The 16,146-nt window shown below is 43.4% G+C and overlaps 1 protein-coding gene across 1 annotated transcript in view; it reads left to right on the forward strand.

Annotated features, from left to right (window-relative positions):
* The first annotated feature begins 338 nt into the window (after window positions 1-338).
* LOC104569502 (versican core protein-like) overlaps window positions 339-16,146 on the forward strand; it is a 97,701-nt gene continuing 81,893 nt past the window's right edge. Inside the window, exons 1-2 of the mRNA XM_088519787.1 lie at window positions 339-405; window positions 14,228-14,599. Of these exons, the coding sequence (XP_088375913.1) occupies window positions 339-405; window positions 14,228-14,599 (439 nt within the window). The remainder of the gene's footprint in view (window positions 406-14,227; window positions 14,600-16,146) is intronic.

A 16,146-nucleotide genomic window follows, 5' to 3' on the forward strand; every position in this document is an offset into this window, starting at 1 on the left:
TGAACACCCTTTTCAATTGTAGAATGGCAACCTCAGAAGGAAGTAAGGAGCACACACAAAGGGGCTTGACAAATCTGAATATCGCTTGAGAATCGATAATCTGAAATTCATTATGAATCTGTATTAAATAGGTCCAAATTATCATAGTAACAAATCTCCATCAAAATGTTTGGGGAAGTCTTGAAAGCAGGAAGTCCTTGGGCAACACGTTTGCAGATGGAAAGCATCATGAATTGATTCTAATATCAATGGCAGTTACTGATGTACTGAGTTATAGCACTTGACAAGGACACAGTGGAATGCCTCTAACTCATTTTTTTCTTTATCTGTAGGTCAAGATGTTAAATATAAAAAGTATCTTATGGATGTGCTCTACATTAGCTGTAACACACATGCTTCCTAAAGGTAAGCGTCTCATAAAGAATTATTTATTAAAAGTCATTTAACTGACAGTGGAAGGCGTCATGGTCCAATTTGTAGCATGTATCCCAAAATCTAGGAGATGTGGTTTCTGGTCTTGTCTCTGATATTATTTTCTGCAATATTGTGTATCCAACTTTGCTTTTGTTTTCTTCTTTGCTTTACTAATTTACATAGAGAACTCTGTGGTGAGGATGCTTCTCCAATATCTTTGTGATGTCTCATGACTTTTTAAGTGACGCTGTAGGTCAAATAATGAAATGCCATTAGATTATATTGTGTAAAGTAAATTAGATTCTATTCTCCAATTTTTCAAGAATAGAATTTTAATTCTGTAACCTGTGCTTGTGAAGTGCTTGGCCTATGGGTCAGATGAGTGTCATACCTTCATTTTTCATGGACTGAGCAGGAGCTCTTCTCCAAGAGATGAGGAGAGGGCTGCCAGGAGGGATAACTGTAGCAGAGGGCAAACCCCTTTCATGGGAGCCTTCAGCCTGACACTGTGGAGGGAGGCAAGGAGTGCTGCCTGTGGCATGGTTCTTGGGAGCAAGAGCAGATGCCTGGGACTGTTAGCTGTATGTATGTATATTGCTCATGTATATCATGCCACAGCACTGTTTTGGATTTATAGGACACATGCTCTTCCATAGTTCCTGCTCTCTGTGTTCTGAAGTGGGCAATATCAGCCCCCTTGTTGATGGGGGCAAATGTGTGTAGTTTGAGTGGTCCTCAAGATATTGAGAAGGGGCAGGTTCCAGGCTGTTGTGTATTAAGGTAGATGCAGGTGTTAGGCTTGTGTGATAAGGAGAAGCATTTCTATTATGACTCTTGAAATCTTATGTTTACTTAGGGTAGAACTTCACAGACACTATAATCTCGCACATTTTGCCATTAGATGGGATAATAATACTTCTCCATCCCCTAGTGCTGGTTTTCATACTTTATACTGACACTAGTATTTATGTAGGTATACAGTCAGCTGGATCAGGTAAATATACTGTCTGAAAGACAATCTATTTCATTTTTTTTAAAGGTTACTTTTTAGCTAGGTTAGATGTTTGATCTGACTCTCCACCTTGTGCAAATGTTAGTGCTGGCAGAAGTAGGGACCTGGGAACTCATCACTCAGTAAAATGAGACTGAACCTTGTAGTGGCAGAATGAGTCTGCACCTCTAGATATCCCCTGATTTATTCTGCCTTTCATGATTTACTCTGCCATGAGCCTCTAAAATGGCTCATGAGGTCTCCAGTGTGAAATTTTTAGTACATAGGCAAGTACATACTGGGGTGTTTGTATGAACATCCTGGTTAGAAGTTCTCAAAAATAGTAGTTCAGGTTCTGACTAGTCCTTGTTTGCCTGGATCTTTCAGAAGGAAGGTAGAAAGAGCATCTGCTCCTAGGAATACATGGTGAAGGTTGTGGCTTTTATTTTCTAAGTTAGGGGCTGTTCTTTTGTCAGATATTCTTAAACATGCTCAAAGCATGCCCATGATGAAGAGAACAAAGATTGTAAAATGTTATTTAAAAAAAAAAAAAATGGCTCATACTGGCGGTTGTCTCCAGGCACATAGAGGACAAGAAAATACTCGAGTAGTCAGCATGGATTCACTATGGGGAAATCATCCTTGACTAACCTGATAGCCTTCTATGATGGTGTCACAGAATGAGTGGTGGTGGGGGTGAGTGACACAATGCACTTCTGGGAAAGAAATAGGAATAGGTTTTATTGGCCATGATAATGGCTTCATGAGATTCTATGGCAAGGTCACTTATTAGTTGCTGCATGGAGGTTCAAGATACATACAGAATTACCAAGGACACCCTCCCGTTGGGTCACGAGGTTCAGATTGGACCCACTTGATTTCCAAACTCCTCCTTGAGAGGAGTCTGGGTGCAGCTGGATCCAGTCCTAGTCCCAGACCTGGTCAACAGTTTATGTCTAAGGAATTTATGCACAGTTACAAAGTAAAGTTTACAAAATCAAAAAGAGAAAGGCACGCTATTGTTGCTTACCACGAATCTGTAGTGGGAAGAATGTCTTGACCTCGAGGAGTATCCTTGAGAGGCGTCCCTGCTAAAGGGGAGATCTTGGCGTGCAGCCCACTGCCATGCAAGGAGAGCTCAATGGGCTCTTGGGCTGTCCCCGTATTTATGGGATGAAGATGATTGACTGATAGTCATTCTTTCAATTCAGAAATGACTGTTGGCTGGTGCTTATCTCCCCATCAGGATAGGGCCATCAGGACTGTTATTGATGGTTAATGTCTGGGTGGGGGAAGAAATCAGGGAGGCAACTACTAGGATCAGATAATGTGGTAGTTAACACCTGAACAGGGCTACCTGTGAGAAGTCAGGATGAGCTGGGGAAGGAGCATATCTGTCACAGATAGAATGACTAGCTGGATAGATGAGGGGAGAGCAGTGGATGTCATCTATCTCGACTTCACCAAGGCTTTTGACACCGTCCCTCACATCTTCCTGGGCAAGCTCTGGAAGTATGGGATAGATGAGTGGACAGTGAGGTGGATTAACAACTGGCTGGATGGCAGAGCTCAGAGGGTGGTGATCAGCAGTGCAGAGTCCAGTTGGAGGCCTGTAGCTAGCAGGGTCTTCCAGGGGTCAGTCCCTGGTCCAGTCCTGTTCAATTTCTTCATCAATGACCTGGATGAAGGCACAGAGTGCTCCCTCAGCAAGTTTGCTGATGATACCAAACTGGGAGGAGTAGCCGATACCCCAGAGGGCTGCGCTGCCATCCAGAGGGACCTGGACAGACTGGACAACTGGGCGGTGAAAAACCTCATGCAATTCAACAAGGCCAAGTGCAAGGTCTTGCACCTGGGGAGGAATAACCCCAGACACCAGTACAGGCTGGGGACTGACCTTCTGGAGAAGAGCTCTGCAGAGAGGGACCTGGGTGTCATGGTGGATGACAAGTTGACCATGAGGCAGCAGTGTGCCCTCGTGGCCAAGAAGGCCAATGGGATCCTGGGGTGCATTAAGAAGAAGGTCTCCAGCAGGTCGAGGGAGGGGATCCTGCCCCTCTACTCAGCCCTGGTGAGGCCGCATCTGGAGTATTGTGTCCAGTTCTGGACTCCACATTACAAGAGGGATGTGGAGCTGCTGGAGAGAGTCCAGGGCAGGGCCACAAGGATGATCAGGGGCCTGGAACATCTGCCCTATGAGGAGAGGCTGAGGGAGCTGGGCCTGTTCAGCCTGGAGAAGAGAAGGCTGAGAGGGGACCTGATCAGTGTCTACAAGTACCTCAAGGGAGGCAGTGAGGAGGATGGTGCTGGCCTCTTTTTAGTTGTGGCCACCGACAGAACTAGAGGTAATGGCCACAAACTGAAGCACCAAAAGTTCCACAGGAACTTAAGGAAAGTTTTCTTAACAGTGAGGGTGACAGAGCACTGGAACAGAGTGCCCAGAGAGGTTGTGGAGTCTCCTTCTCTGGAGATCTTCAAAACCTGCTTGGACGCAGTCCGGTGACCCTGCGTGTGCAGGGGGGTTGGACTAGATGACCTCTAGAGGTCCCTTCCAACCTTAAGCATTCTATGATTCTATGAACATATAGATTGGTTCATATTCTTTTATTTTCAGAAATATCTGCTAGTTTGTGTATTGCTGGTTTTCAGCATGAATATTACAGGATCACTGCAAGCTTTTCCGATGCATCTGGTTTCTTTAGCTGAAGAAAAATCCTGTCTTTGTGTCTAGAAGAGTTTGAGCGGAATGCTCAAGTTTCTGTATTCATCAATAAGGGTTTCTCCACAGTTTGGCTCAAGAGCAGGACAAAGGGAGGGGAGACTGAGTGGAGCCATGAGCGAGTGGGACAAAAAGAGCCATCTGCAAGGAGATGAGGGCCTTTACAAAGGAGGGAAATAGGGCAATTCCCCCACATTCTTCAGCAAGGGGGACAAAGGAGTTGGTGAGCTCAGGTGAGAACAGATGGCGGGAGGCCGGAGTTCGGTGTAGGCGGGCCGGAAGGCTGTAACTTCTGAGGACCTTGGCCAATGGGGAAAAGGAGAGGGCGTCCCTCGGTCGGGAAATTAGGATAAAAGAGGGGCTGCGTCCCCCAGCAATTTGAGAGACCCCACAGGGATATGCCTGGTGGACTCTCCCTTTATTCGAATAAAGTTTTAGGACTCCTCTGTCTCCTTTTGGACATTCAGTTCTTGACAGCGAGATTTTCCGCACAAGTTGGACAAGGATTTCTGAAGCTTCATCTTTCTTTTTAAATTCTCAATTGAAATACCAACCTGAAGCCTTGAAATCTTTCATGAAACACAAATTTCCATAACTCCATTCCCCAAATGGATTGGGTAACTCCACATGTTTTATTTAAATAGTCTTTTGAATATGATGCATAGCAATATTGCCTTTCCAAAGCTTTCAGGTAAAATCATTCTGAAAATGTAAAAACTTTCCTTCAGGAGTCGCATGGAAAAATTGTCAAGTTTTACACATATATTAAAAATTCAAAGTTGAGCTTTGAACTGTCACTTTCTTTTGGGGAAAATGCTGTACTGGAAACTTTCTAAGCATCTGTAGTATTTGGTGACTAACCTATTTCCCTGTCTGTCACTGCTGGTCTCTAATCACCTGTCATTCAGCCTAAACCTGGCATTATTATAGCTGCTTAGTTAGTTCAACAGCTTACCATAACATCTTCCCAAGCAACTTTTTTTGCCAAGTTCTCCAAAAGACTTTATTTGGATATTTCAGTTGAGTCCTGTCTCCCCCACCCTGCCTCAACACACTTTTTTTTGAGTGTAAATCCAAGAGTTTAAAAAGTTATAACAAAACTTTAGCTTTTTTTTAAGAGCATGCTTACAAGCATGCAACACTTCATGCATTCACTGTCTTTGTTTCCACTCATCTTTGAGAGCAGTCACGTTCATAAATACCTAACATATTTGCATGGTGTACTTGTTAGATTTTTATACAGCAGTGTAAGTTTCTTTTGCGTTCAAAAAAAAAAAAAAATAGAATTCTCTTGTATGGTTTCTTTAAGACTTTAAATTCCCAGGAGAGAGATTTGTCATGAGGGCAGCAGGAAGTCAAACGTAAGCCTCTTGGGTCACAGGAGCACCCCTTTGCAGGACCTGCAATGTTTGCTTTGCTATACACGAAGGATTAATGACAGAAGTTAATTAAAGTTTTACACCTACTGCTAGCTTGACATTTACTCACTTTGAACTAGCTAATGTTAGGATATTGTAGTTTATAAGCTGGCCTTGGTGACTGTGCTAGATATTGGCATTTACTTTTTAAGTATCTATCTTTTATGCCACGAAAGCCTTGTAATTCAGGAAAGAAATCTCCTAAATTGCACTGTATGGTATATTTCCAAGTTGTGCGTGTGTGTAAATGCACAGCAGGTTATTTTGTTGTGTATGCATATGTACATGCATAAAATACATATGCATGTATATGATTGCATGTATGTGTGTGTACGCATGTTACAATGAATTCTGTAGAGTCTGAAAGTATTTTATTCTTTATTACTTTATGCTTCAGTTACTCTGCTCAGATAAATCTCCTGTTAAAGAACTTGGTGAGGGTTTTTTGTTGGGTGTCAATCTATATCTCCACTGTCCAAGTTCTGTGTAAGTTTGTGCAAGCAATGCATTCATTTTAATTTTCTCACTGAAAGATTTAGGGTTAATGAATAGGCTTCTAAAGTTCAGTTTTAATATTCAGATTTACAGAACATATAAGTTCATTGATACTTTCTATGACTACTCACAGGTAGGTCTATAGCATATATGTAGGTAGGCTGTTGATGAACTCAAAAAGGAGATTTAAATGTTCTTGCAAATTTGGCTTAAAAATAGAATCTTTTACTCTTTAAACCTGTGGTTTTGTCTACTTATTTAGCAACAGCTAAACAGATTAATTTGGTAGAAAATTTGCTCTTCTAAACACTGCCACCTCCTATAAGGTGGAATCTTTTCTTTTGGATTCTGACTTTTTTGTCTGTTACACTAACCAAAAACTGGTGTTGTGTAGAGTAACACTTCAAAGTTCTGAATCTTTTTTTCTTTACATTTCTATTTAAAGAAGTTTGCAACTTTTACAGCAATTTATATGTACGTGTGTGTATGTGTATATATATATACACACACACACACAAAGAATACCAGTTTGTGTCTAACTTCTGAAGAAAGCCATCAAGCCATACTTCATTGCTAAAATGAGCTGACTTTACAACCCAAAAGATATACTGGAAGGAAGAACCTAAGGCAGTTTGGTTAACAAAGAGGGGAAGGAGGGGGGGGGAAGGCAAGCTCTTTTTTAACTCCTCTCTAAAAAGAAATCACAAACTCTCTTTATTCAAGGTAGAGAGCAGAAGCCCTGTCAAAGAACTCATAGAATCATAGAATGCTTAGGGTTGGAAGGGACCTCTAGAGATCATCTAGTCCAAACCCCCTGCATACGCAGGGACACCTAAAGCACGTGGCACAGGACTGCATCCAAGCGGGTTTTGAAGATCTCCAGAGAAGGAGACTCCACAGCCTCTCTGGGCAACCTGTTCCAGTGCTCTGTCACCCTCACTGTTAAGAAAATTTTCCTTAAGTTCCTATGGAATTTTTGGTGTTTCAGTTTCCGGCCATTTCCTCTAGTTCTATCAGTGGCCACCAATGAAAAGAGACCATCCCCGTCCTCTGCACTCCCTCCCTTGAGGTATTTATATACACTGATTAGATCCCCTCTCAGCCTTCTCTTCTCCAGGCTGAACAGGCCCAGCTCCCTCAGCCTCTCCTCATGGGGCAGATGTTCCAGGCCCCCTGATCATCCTTGTGGCCCTGCGCTGGACTCCCTCCAGCAGCTCCACATCCCTCTTGTACTGTGGAGCCCAGAACTGGACACAATACTCCAGATGCGGCCTCACCAGGGCTGAGTAGAGGGGCAGGATCCCCTCCCTCGACCTGCTGGAGATGCTCTTCTTAATGCAACCCAGGATTCCATTGGCCTTCTTGGCCACGAGGGCACACTGCTGCCTCATGGTCAACTTGTCATCCACCATGACACCCAGGTCTTTCTCCGCAGAGCTGCTCTCCAGAAGGTCGGTCCCCAGCCTGTACTGGTGTCTGGGGTTATTCCTCCCCAGGTGCAGGACCTTGAACTTGGCCTTGTTGAATTGCATGAGGTTTTTCACCGCCCAGTTGTCCAGTCTGTCCAGGTCCCTCTGGATGGCAGCGCAGCCCTCTGGGGTATCGGCTACTCCTCCCCGTTTTGTGTCATCAGCAAACTTGCTGAGGGAGCACTCTGTGCCTTCATCCAGGTCATTGATGAATAAATTGAACAGGACTGGACCAGGGACTGACCCCTGGGGGACCCCGCTAGCTGCAGGCCTCCAACTAGACTCTGCACCGCTGATCACCACTCTCTGGGCCCTGCCATCCAGCCAGTTCCTAATCCACCTCACTGTCCACTCATCTATCCCACACTTCCGGAGCTTGCCCAGGAGGATGTTGTGAGGGACGGTGTCAAAAGCCTTGGTGAAGTCGAGATAGATGACATCCACCGCTCTCCCCTCGTCTATCCAGCCGGTCATTTCATCATAGAAGGCTATCAGGTTAGTCAGGCAAGATTTCCCCTTGGTGAATCCATGCTGACTGCTCTTGAGCACCTTCTTGTCTTCCATGTGCCTGGAGACAACAGCCAGTATGAACCATTCCATCACTTTTCCGGGGACGGAGGTGAGGCTGACTGGCCTGTAGTTGCCTGGGTCCTCCTTCTTGCCTTTTTTGAAGACTGGCGTGACATTGGCCTTCTTCCAGTCTTCCGGCACCTCCCCTGTTCTCCAGGATCTTTCAAAGATGATGGAGAGCGGCTTAGCTATGGCATCTGCCAGCTCACGCAGCACTCTGGGGTGCATCCCATCAGGGCCCATGGATTTTTGGGTATCGAGTTTCCTTAGGTGCTCTCTGACCCAATCTTCCTCTACCCAGGGCAAGTCTTCCTCTCCACCAGCTTCTTCTCTTGTCCCTAGGGCCTGGGGCTCTAATGGGCTGCCCTTGGTAAACACCGAAGCAAAGAAGGCATTGGGCAACTCTGCTTTTTCTGTGTTATTTGTAACCAGGGTGCCCATCCCGTCCGCCAGCGGACCCACGTTTTCCCTGATTTTCCTTTTGCTGTTAATGTATTTGAAGATTTTTTTTTTGTTATTTTTAACGTCCCTTGCCAGCTTGCCTTCCAGACGTGCCTTAGCTTTCCTTGTTGCATCTCTGTATTCCCTGACTACGTTCCTGTATTTCTCCCATGGGACCTGTCCTTTTTTCCACCTTTTGTATACCGCTGCCTTCTGCTTGAGCATTGCCACAAGCTCCCGGCTCATCCACGCAGGTCTCCTGCCTCCTCTGCCTGCCTTCCTACACACAGGGATGCACTGTTGCTGGGCGTGGAGGAAGTGCTGCTTGAAAACTAACCAGCTCTCTTGGGCCCCCCTGCCTTCTAGAGCACTAACCCATGGGATTCTACCGAGGAGGTCTCTGAAGAGGCTAAAGTTGGCCCTCCTGAAGTTCATGGTTGCAAGGCTACTTACAGCCCTGCCTCCTCCTCGTTGAATCCTGAACTCCACCAACTCATGGTCACTGCAGCCGAGGCTACCCCCCACCTTCACATCTCCTACTAGGCCCTCCCTATTTGATAGCACGAGGTCCAGTAGCCCACCTCTCCTCGTCGGCTCCTCCACAACCTGCGTCAAAAAGTTATCGTCGACGCTCTGCAGGAACCTCCAGGACTGCTTATGCCTGGCTGTGTTGTCCTCCCAGTTGATGTCAGGGTAGTTGAAGTCCCCCATGAGAACCAGGGCCTGTGACTTTGAGGCAATATCCAGATGACTATAGAAGGCCTCATCAACCTCCTCGTCCTGGTCAGGTGGCCTGTAGCAGACACCCACCACAGTGTCTCCCACATTAGCCTGCCCTCTAATCCTTACCCACAAGCTCTCAACTTGCTCATCCTCCACTCCCAGGTTGAGCTCCATGCATTCCAGTTGCTCTCTCACATAAAGAGCAACTCCACCACCTCGCCTTCCCAGCCTGTCCTTCCTAAAGAGCACATAGCCTTCCATGGCAGTGCTCCAGTCTTGTGAGCTATCCCACCATGTCTCTGTGATTCCAATGAGAGCATGATGCTGGGACCGCACACAGATCTCCAGTTCATCCTGCTTATTCCCCATGCTTCGCGCATTGGTATACAGGCATTTCAGGGAAGCAACAGAGGCCACAGGTTTCCCAGGAGGGGTGAAAGAGGACCCTCCGTGATCATTTCCTATCCTCACTTCCCCACTAGCATACTCCTGCTGGATGCCATCTGACCTAGGCTGTGCAGTACTGCTTGCCGTGTCAGTGTGCCACTCCCCTTCCCCCTTCTTGCCTAGTTTAAAGCCCTCCTAACCAGGTTGGCCAGCCTTTTGGCAAAGAGACGTGTGCCCCTCTTGCTAAGATGGGTCCCATCATTCCCCACTAGCTGGTGGTCATCAAACAGAGACCCATGGTCATAGAAGCCAAAACCCTGTTGCCAGGCCCAGCGGCGCAGCCAGTTGTTAAGCTTCCATATCCGCCTTCTCCTCCTTGAGTCCATTCCCCTCGTTGGCAGAATAGAGGAGAACACTACCTGGGCTCCCGTACCTTTGATGGCCATCCCTAGGGCTCTGAAGTCTTGCTTGACGTCCCTCATTTTCCCCATGGCATCATTAGCACCCACATGAAACAATACTAGAGGATAATAGTCCGACTCCTGAACAATTCTTGGGAGCCTTTCTGTGACATCCTTTATTTTGGCCCCTGGCAAGCAGCAGACCTCTCTGGATGAGGGGTCCGGTCTACATATCGGTGCCTCTGTGCCCTGCAGCGTGGAGTCACCCACGACGATCACCCGCCGCTTCTTCCGGGTGCTCCTTTTCACTTTAGGGGGAGCAGCCTTGCAGCATGGAGCAGACTGCCTCTCAGGAGAGAGCCCCCTAGACGGGCCTTGGTTCAAGGCCTCCTCTATCTGATCCACATGTTCCAGGGCCTTGTACCTGTTGAACGTGGTCACCGGTGGAGGTGAGGTGGGCCGTGGAGGGGATCTTCTGCCACCTCGAGTGGGGACCTGTTTCCATTGTTGGTCATCCCTGGAACTCCAGGAGGTTTATGGATGCAGATCTATAGCTTATCGAGCTACCTGTCTTTAAGAATGTCCCTTTACTTAATAATGCATTCCAAAACTATTGCAGCATTTGGTTAGGTCATTTTTTAAGGAATGGCTCTAGGATGTTGGGCCATAAGATGGGGAAAGGCTCATAGTTTTTGACTATAGCTGAAACCTACACTTTGCCTTCATGCATACAACATTGGCAAGTGTCACATCCCTTCAGTCTTTCCTTAGTCCCATGCACCATGAGCCCCCAATAAACTGGTAAAAATACAAACCTTAGCCTTAGATTTGGGGAAGGTAGGACTTCCATATAACTGATTCCTGTCTTATTTGGTCACTTATGCACGACAGGCCTGTTTATCAGGATCTCACATGGGGAAAGTTTTCATTCTGCCTTCTCTCATTGCTCATACCGAGTACTTGATGTTATTTAATGTTTTTATTTATTTATTTATTTATTTATTTATTTACTTTTAAAAACCTCCTGAGCCACAATATGACCCTGTAATAATTTGACTGTGTGCTGCTCTGGGCACAGCCCTGCAGTCTCATCTCATACCAAACTCTCATTGACTCTTCCAGGATGTACAGCAGGGGTCCAAATGACTTGTACTTAGCTGTATATTTTCTCTCTTCATTGCCTGTGTATTTTCCCTAGTGAATTAATTTTGCTTAACAACTGCATGTATTATATAGCAAAAGAAAAAATGACTATGTTCATCATAGTCATCACCAAACAAGTTAGTCACTTCAAAAAAAGAAAGAGGGGAACAGTTCTGAAGTGCACGATCTTATTAATATTTTAGGTCATACATGGCCCATGGGATAAAAGAGCGTTCAACAGTAGGGAATTTCTGTCCTAATGAATTAGTAAGTATCTTCCCATTTCAGCTTGTGTTCAGATTTACAGAGTTACAAACAAGCCATCAAGCAAGAAAACATTTTGTATTTTGCTAGCCACACACTGTTTAAGGAATTTATACCATACCATGATGAAAAACAGACCTAGTATGGAGCATGAGCCCAAGATGAAATGTAGAAGGAAGAAAAGCAATTAATAGGATTTGATTAATGAAATGGATTAGTTAATAGGAATGGTTTAATAGGAGAAGAGTGATGATGTCTGCATTGACCAGTAAACTCAGCTTGGGTAGTTAGCTTGGACTGTTGCAGGAAGTCCTGTTTTTTGGGGGCAATGCAGGCACATCACTTAATCCAATGTTTTAGTTCATGGGTTTTGTTTTTCCTCCTCTTCTGCTCTGCTTGTCCATCTGCAAGTCAAAACAGAGTGCTTTTTTATAAAAGTACTTTATAAGAATTCTGCAGTTAGACAGACGTATTTGTAGCTGCATGATCTTCCCTATTCTGGGATCAGCCCAATTTATGATAGATCTAGTTTGCATATCACTATGAGTTGTGTTTGTTGCCAAAAGTTTTCAGTCTACTGAATGTGAAGATACAGTTTTTTAAAGGGAGGAAATTTCCTTGGGGGTCAGTACTGATATTCCAGTTCACTTGCAACCGAAGAGAGATCTCTAAATCTATTAGAATTCTTTCAGTCAGGATAATTAAGGTAGGTCATTTTTTGTTTAAGAAGTTCCCAATATGTATTTAAATGGCAAGAGATTATGATAAATACTAAATATTTGGAGACTGTTTTTAATCTCCCACCTGCGCAATTTGGCAGTAATTCTATCACAGCTGACAAGATTTGGTCTTTATTTAGTTCTACACCACTGTTGTTTGCTAAAGTTACAATAAGTTAAATGTGATATGAACCAGTTTTGTTTCCTACTGAAAAAGCCAGTCCTTCCTAGTTTATGGCAATCAATTGACTCTAGGGAGTCAATTTTGTATTTCATGGCAGGTAATAGCCACAACTTTTTAAAGAAATGTATATGCAAACAAAATTTTTGAGCTAGACTTTATAAACTTCTACTGGCTTGTCTGTAAGCCTTGAGAATTTCCCAGTCTTCAGTTCTTGTACTGGTCCTGGGGGGAGGGTGTGGGTGTGTTGTGGTGGGTGGGTGTGGGTGGTGGTGGTGGTGGTGGTGGTGTGTGTGTGTGTGTGTGCGTGTGTGTGTTTTGTGGGTGGGGTGGGGGGTGTGTGTGTGGGGTGTTTTTTTTATCTTTCCTGTTTTGCAAATTGGTTTTTGCCATACTTGAGTTAGGTATGAATGGAAGGAACGTGAGCACTTCTGTTCCAAATTGTGATTCTTCAGTGGTCAGTTCGATTATTCCATTTTTCTAGTTAGCAGTTTTTCCTAACATATCAAAATGGTTATTCTTAACCGTTAACATCTTAACATATCAAGATGATTATTCTTCTGTTGAATCATTTCAAAGTAATACTGCTAATACTTTTTGCTGTATAAAGGTCTCTGATAAAAGTAAATAAGAAATATTTTTTTTCTATTTCTCTTCCTCATTTTTTTTTCTTTAAAAATCTGCATTGTACATGCAGAGATAATATTTTTGATGGTAGATAGGCAGATATTTCATGCATTATTGTGGCCAGTACTTGTTTGAAGCTACTGTTTTCCCAAACTTTATGAATCTTAGATAACTTGAAATTGGTAATCAGCATTTTCAGCTTTCCTAAACTGAGTGCAGGACAATGGAAGAGGATATGTATGCATGTGTATATAAATACACAGATATTTGTTATTGTACTATACTTAATGACGGTTAAAAGCTGGTGTATAATAGTATCCAACAGAAATTCTCTTCTCAGACATTTGCTGTGTAGAGGTTGGATGAACAGTAGTCAGCTTTTCCCTCAGCATATTGTCAAATGGAAGCATTTCACTGTAAAGTGTTTGCAGCTGGGGATGTCATAAAATTGATAAAGGTCCTATCATGTCAAGTTTGAATCAAGCAGGGGCTTTCTGTGCACTTCTTTGCTTTAACATCCTAAAATACTTTATTTCTGTAACATGTTAAAGGCTCTGTGTCTGCAAGGAAATAATTTTAAAAGAATGACTAGTTAGAATCTGGCTGGACAGACTTTTGTTTCAGTGCATATGCAATAAAAAGGGTTAACCCTTTTTAAGAATAATGGAGTAGTGTAATGAAACCTATGCAAAGTCATAGGCTATGTTTTACCCTTAGGATGTGAATGCCTAAAGAAGCTCTTGTAAGAGCATGAACGTATAGCTTATCAGTAGCTCTGCTATGTGCATGCTGCTGGATAGCAGCAACTCGCCCTCTTTCACTGAGACTGCCTTTACTCCTATGATGTAACAAAACATAGCTCTTGCAATCCATCTGGCAGCTGAAAAATTCAAAATGGTTTGCAAAACATGTCAATAACTTCATGGTTATAACAAATGGAGAAAGCAAGTCATCAAGCAGTGAATTAATTTGCCTATCTAGGAGAATGGTGGAGACTAGGGCCTTTGGGCTTAATCAAGGACTCGGGTTGTTGGAGCAGTATTTTGTGGTGGTGGTGGTGGTTGTTTGTGTGGTGTGTGTGTGTGTGTGGGGGGGGGGTGTGTGTGTGTGTGGTTTTTTTTTTTTTTTTTTTGATCAGTCTGGGTGAGAACCACCTAAGGATTGTGAGACTCTCATATTCAATGACTGTGAATCCTTAAATAACACTGTAATTTATATTTTTTCTAGTTTGCTGGTGCCCTAATGTGACTTCCCCTTTCTTCTAGTCAAAGCAGAAAAAAAAGCCCAGGTAAAGGGATCCCTCTCGGGAACTTCAGTCCTGCCATGCTTCTTTTCAACTACACCCACTATTGCCTCCAGCTACGCACCTGAATATCTTCGAATCAAATGGTCAAAGGTTGAACTGGATAAAAATGGAAAAGATGCAAGAGAAACCACGGTCCTGGTTACCCAAAATGGCACCATCAAAATGGGCCAAAACTACAAAGACAGAGCCTCTGTTCCAACCCATTCAGAGGAGACGGGTGATGCTTCACTGACTCTCTCTAAGCTGCGCGCCAGCGATGCAGGCGTGTATCGCTGCGATGTTATGTACGGAGTTGAAGACGCACAAGGCATTGTATCGTTGGCTGTTGATGGTAAGGAATTGCTTATTTATTATCAGCAGTGACTGCAATAAAAAATAATAATTGTGATACAACTAGAGGACATTTAAAGCAGTGTCTTTAGCAAATTGTTGTTCTTTAATTGTTGACGCTTCCATTTCTCTGCTTTTCTTCTGTTTATTCTTAGGAATCTTTTTCAGTCTGTAGTTCCCCATTTCGCTATTTTTTCACATTTCACGTTTGTTCTTGAAGTAGTTTAATACTTTGCTCATCTTCTTTGCAAGATGAGCTCCTGCTTTTACAGTCTTTTTTTCAGGATAAATCTCTGTTTTCCAAAACCAACTCTTTTGAGCCCTCGTGCGCAGTATAATAATATATGTCTCAATGTCTTTACAAGAAGATAAACTTGGCAGGCAGAAACAGTTTTATTTTTTTTTTTTTTATGTAGGATGAGAAGAAGCCATTGTCTTGCCACTGGAGTTCTAGTTGGCATCACTTGCCACTGGTTGTGCAAAAAATAATGCAAACTATACTGGGAACTATTCTTTCTGTGGTATGAATGTCAGTCACAAAGGAAGAATTTCCTTTGACATGATAAGAAAGGTTGGGCAGTTAGGAGTTTTGCTTTTCTAGCAGAAAAGCAAAAAAGGAGATAACTGCTAATCTTCTTTCATGGAAGATCAAGCTGAGGGTGGACTTTTAAGTACTGTAAAGAAATGGCATCCAAAACTTTGAGGGGAAGAAGTGTACATGTAAAGATATGTAACAAACAGGACTTTAAAAAGTGCATAAGTGACAAAAGTACTTGATCTCTGTGCTTTGCTCCTAGGTGCATGCTTATACAGCACAGTGAGTACAGGGTAGAGACTGCTGCGTGTGTGTGTGTGTATATCTGTATACTGGAGCAGGCTATACTTGCTGCGTAGCTCTGTCAGCGTGGTGCTGAGCCTGAACTAATAAATTGTGCTGAAAGTCGGGACATATTAGCTCAGGCACAGTGCCATGTTAATGCAAATTTTGGGCCCAAATTTTTCTGTGTGCTTAGGATGTTGTTCTATGTGTATGTATCAGGCTTGCATGAACATTAGCTTGGACTCTTTGCTTAGCACTCCTTTTGCATTTAGGTGTTTTTATGAAGGTTTCATGAGTATTTATTCCAATGACTGAATCCCAAAGCAAACATTAATATTGATTGCTGGAAGTCATGGCTTTGGCTAAGATTTTTCATAAGCTTAATACTTCATTGTTCTTCCAATATGCTTAATGCAACTTTAGCAGTTGTTTGGCATTGATTCAATGAAAGGTTTTTAGAGGTATCATCTTAATTTGGAAATACAATAAATCAGTATAACTATTAATGTCTGTATAACTTAACAGGCTGTGTACTCTGACTGGCAAAGGCAGAAGAAATGCTGGTTTGAACATTATTTTTCAGTAACTAATGTACCTAGCATTCCTTATTGCTTTTAAATTGTTCCCTTGACTACATATCTATATCCAGAAGCAGCGGACATTTACTGTAATGTCTGATTTATGCCAATACTTCAGCTTGTATACCTGGTGCTGCTGAAAAACACTGT

Source organism: Tinamus guttatus, unplaced genomic scaffold (genome assembly GCF_059628265.1).
Source record: "Tinamus guttatus ecotype Peru unplaced genomic scaffold, ASM5962826v1 Tinamus_guttatus_pri_ptg000071l, whole genome shotgun sequence".
Lineage (NCBI taxonomy): Eukaryota > Metazoa > Chordata > Aves > Tinamiformes > Tinamidae > Tinamus > Tinamus guttatus.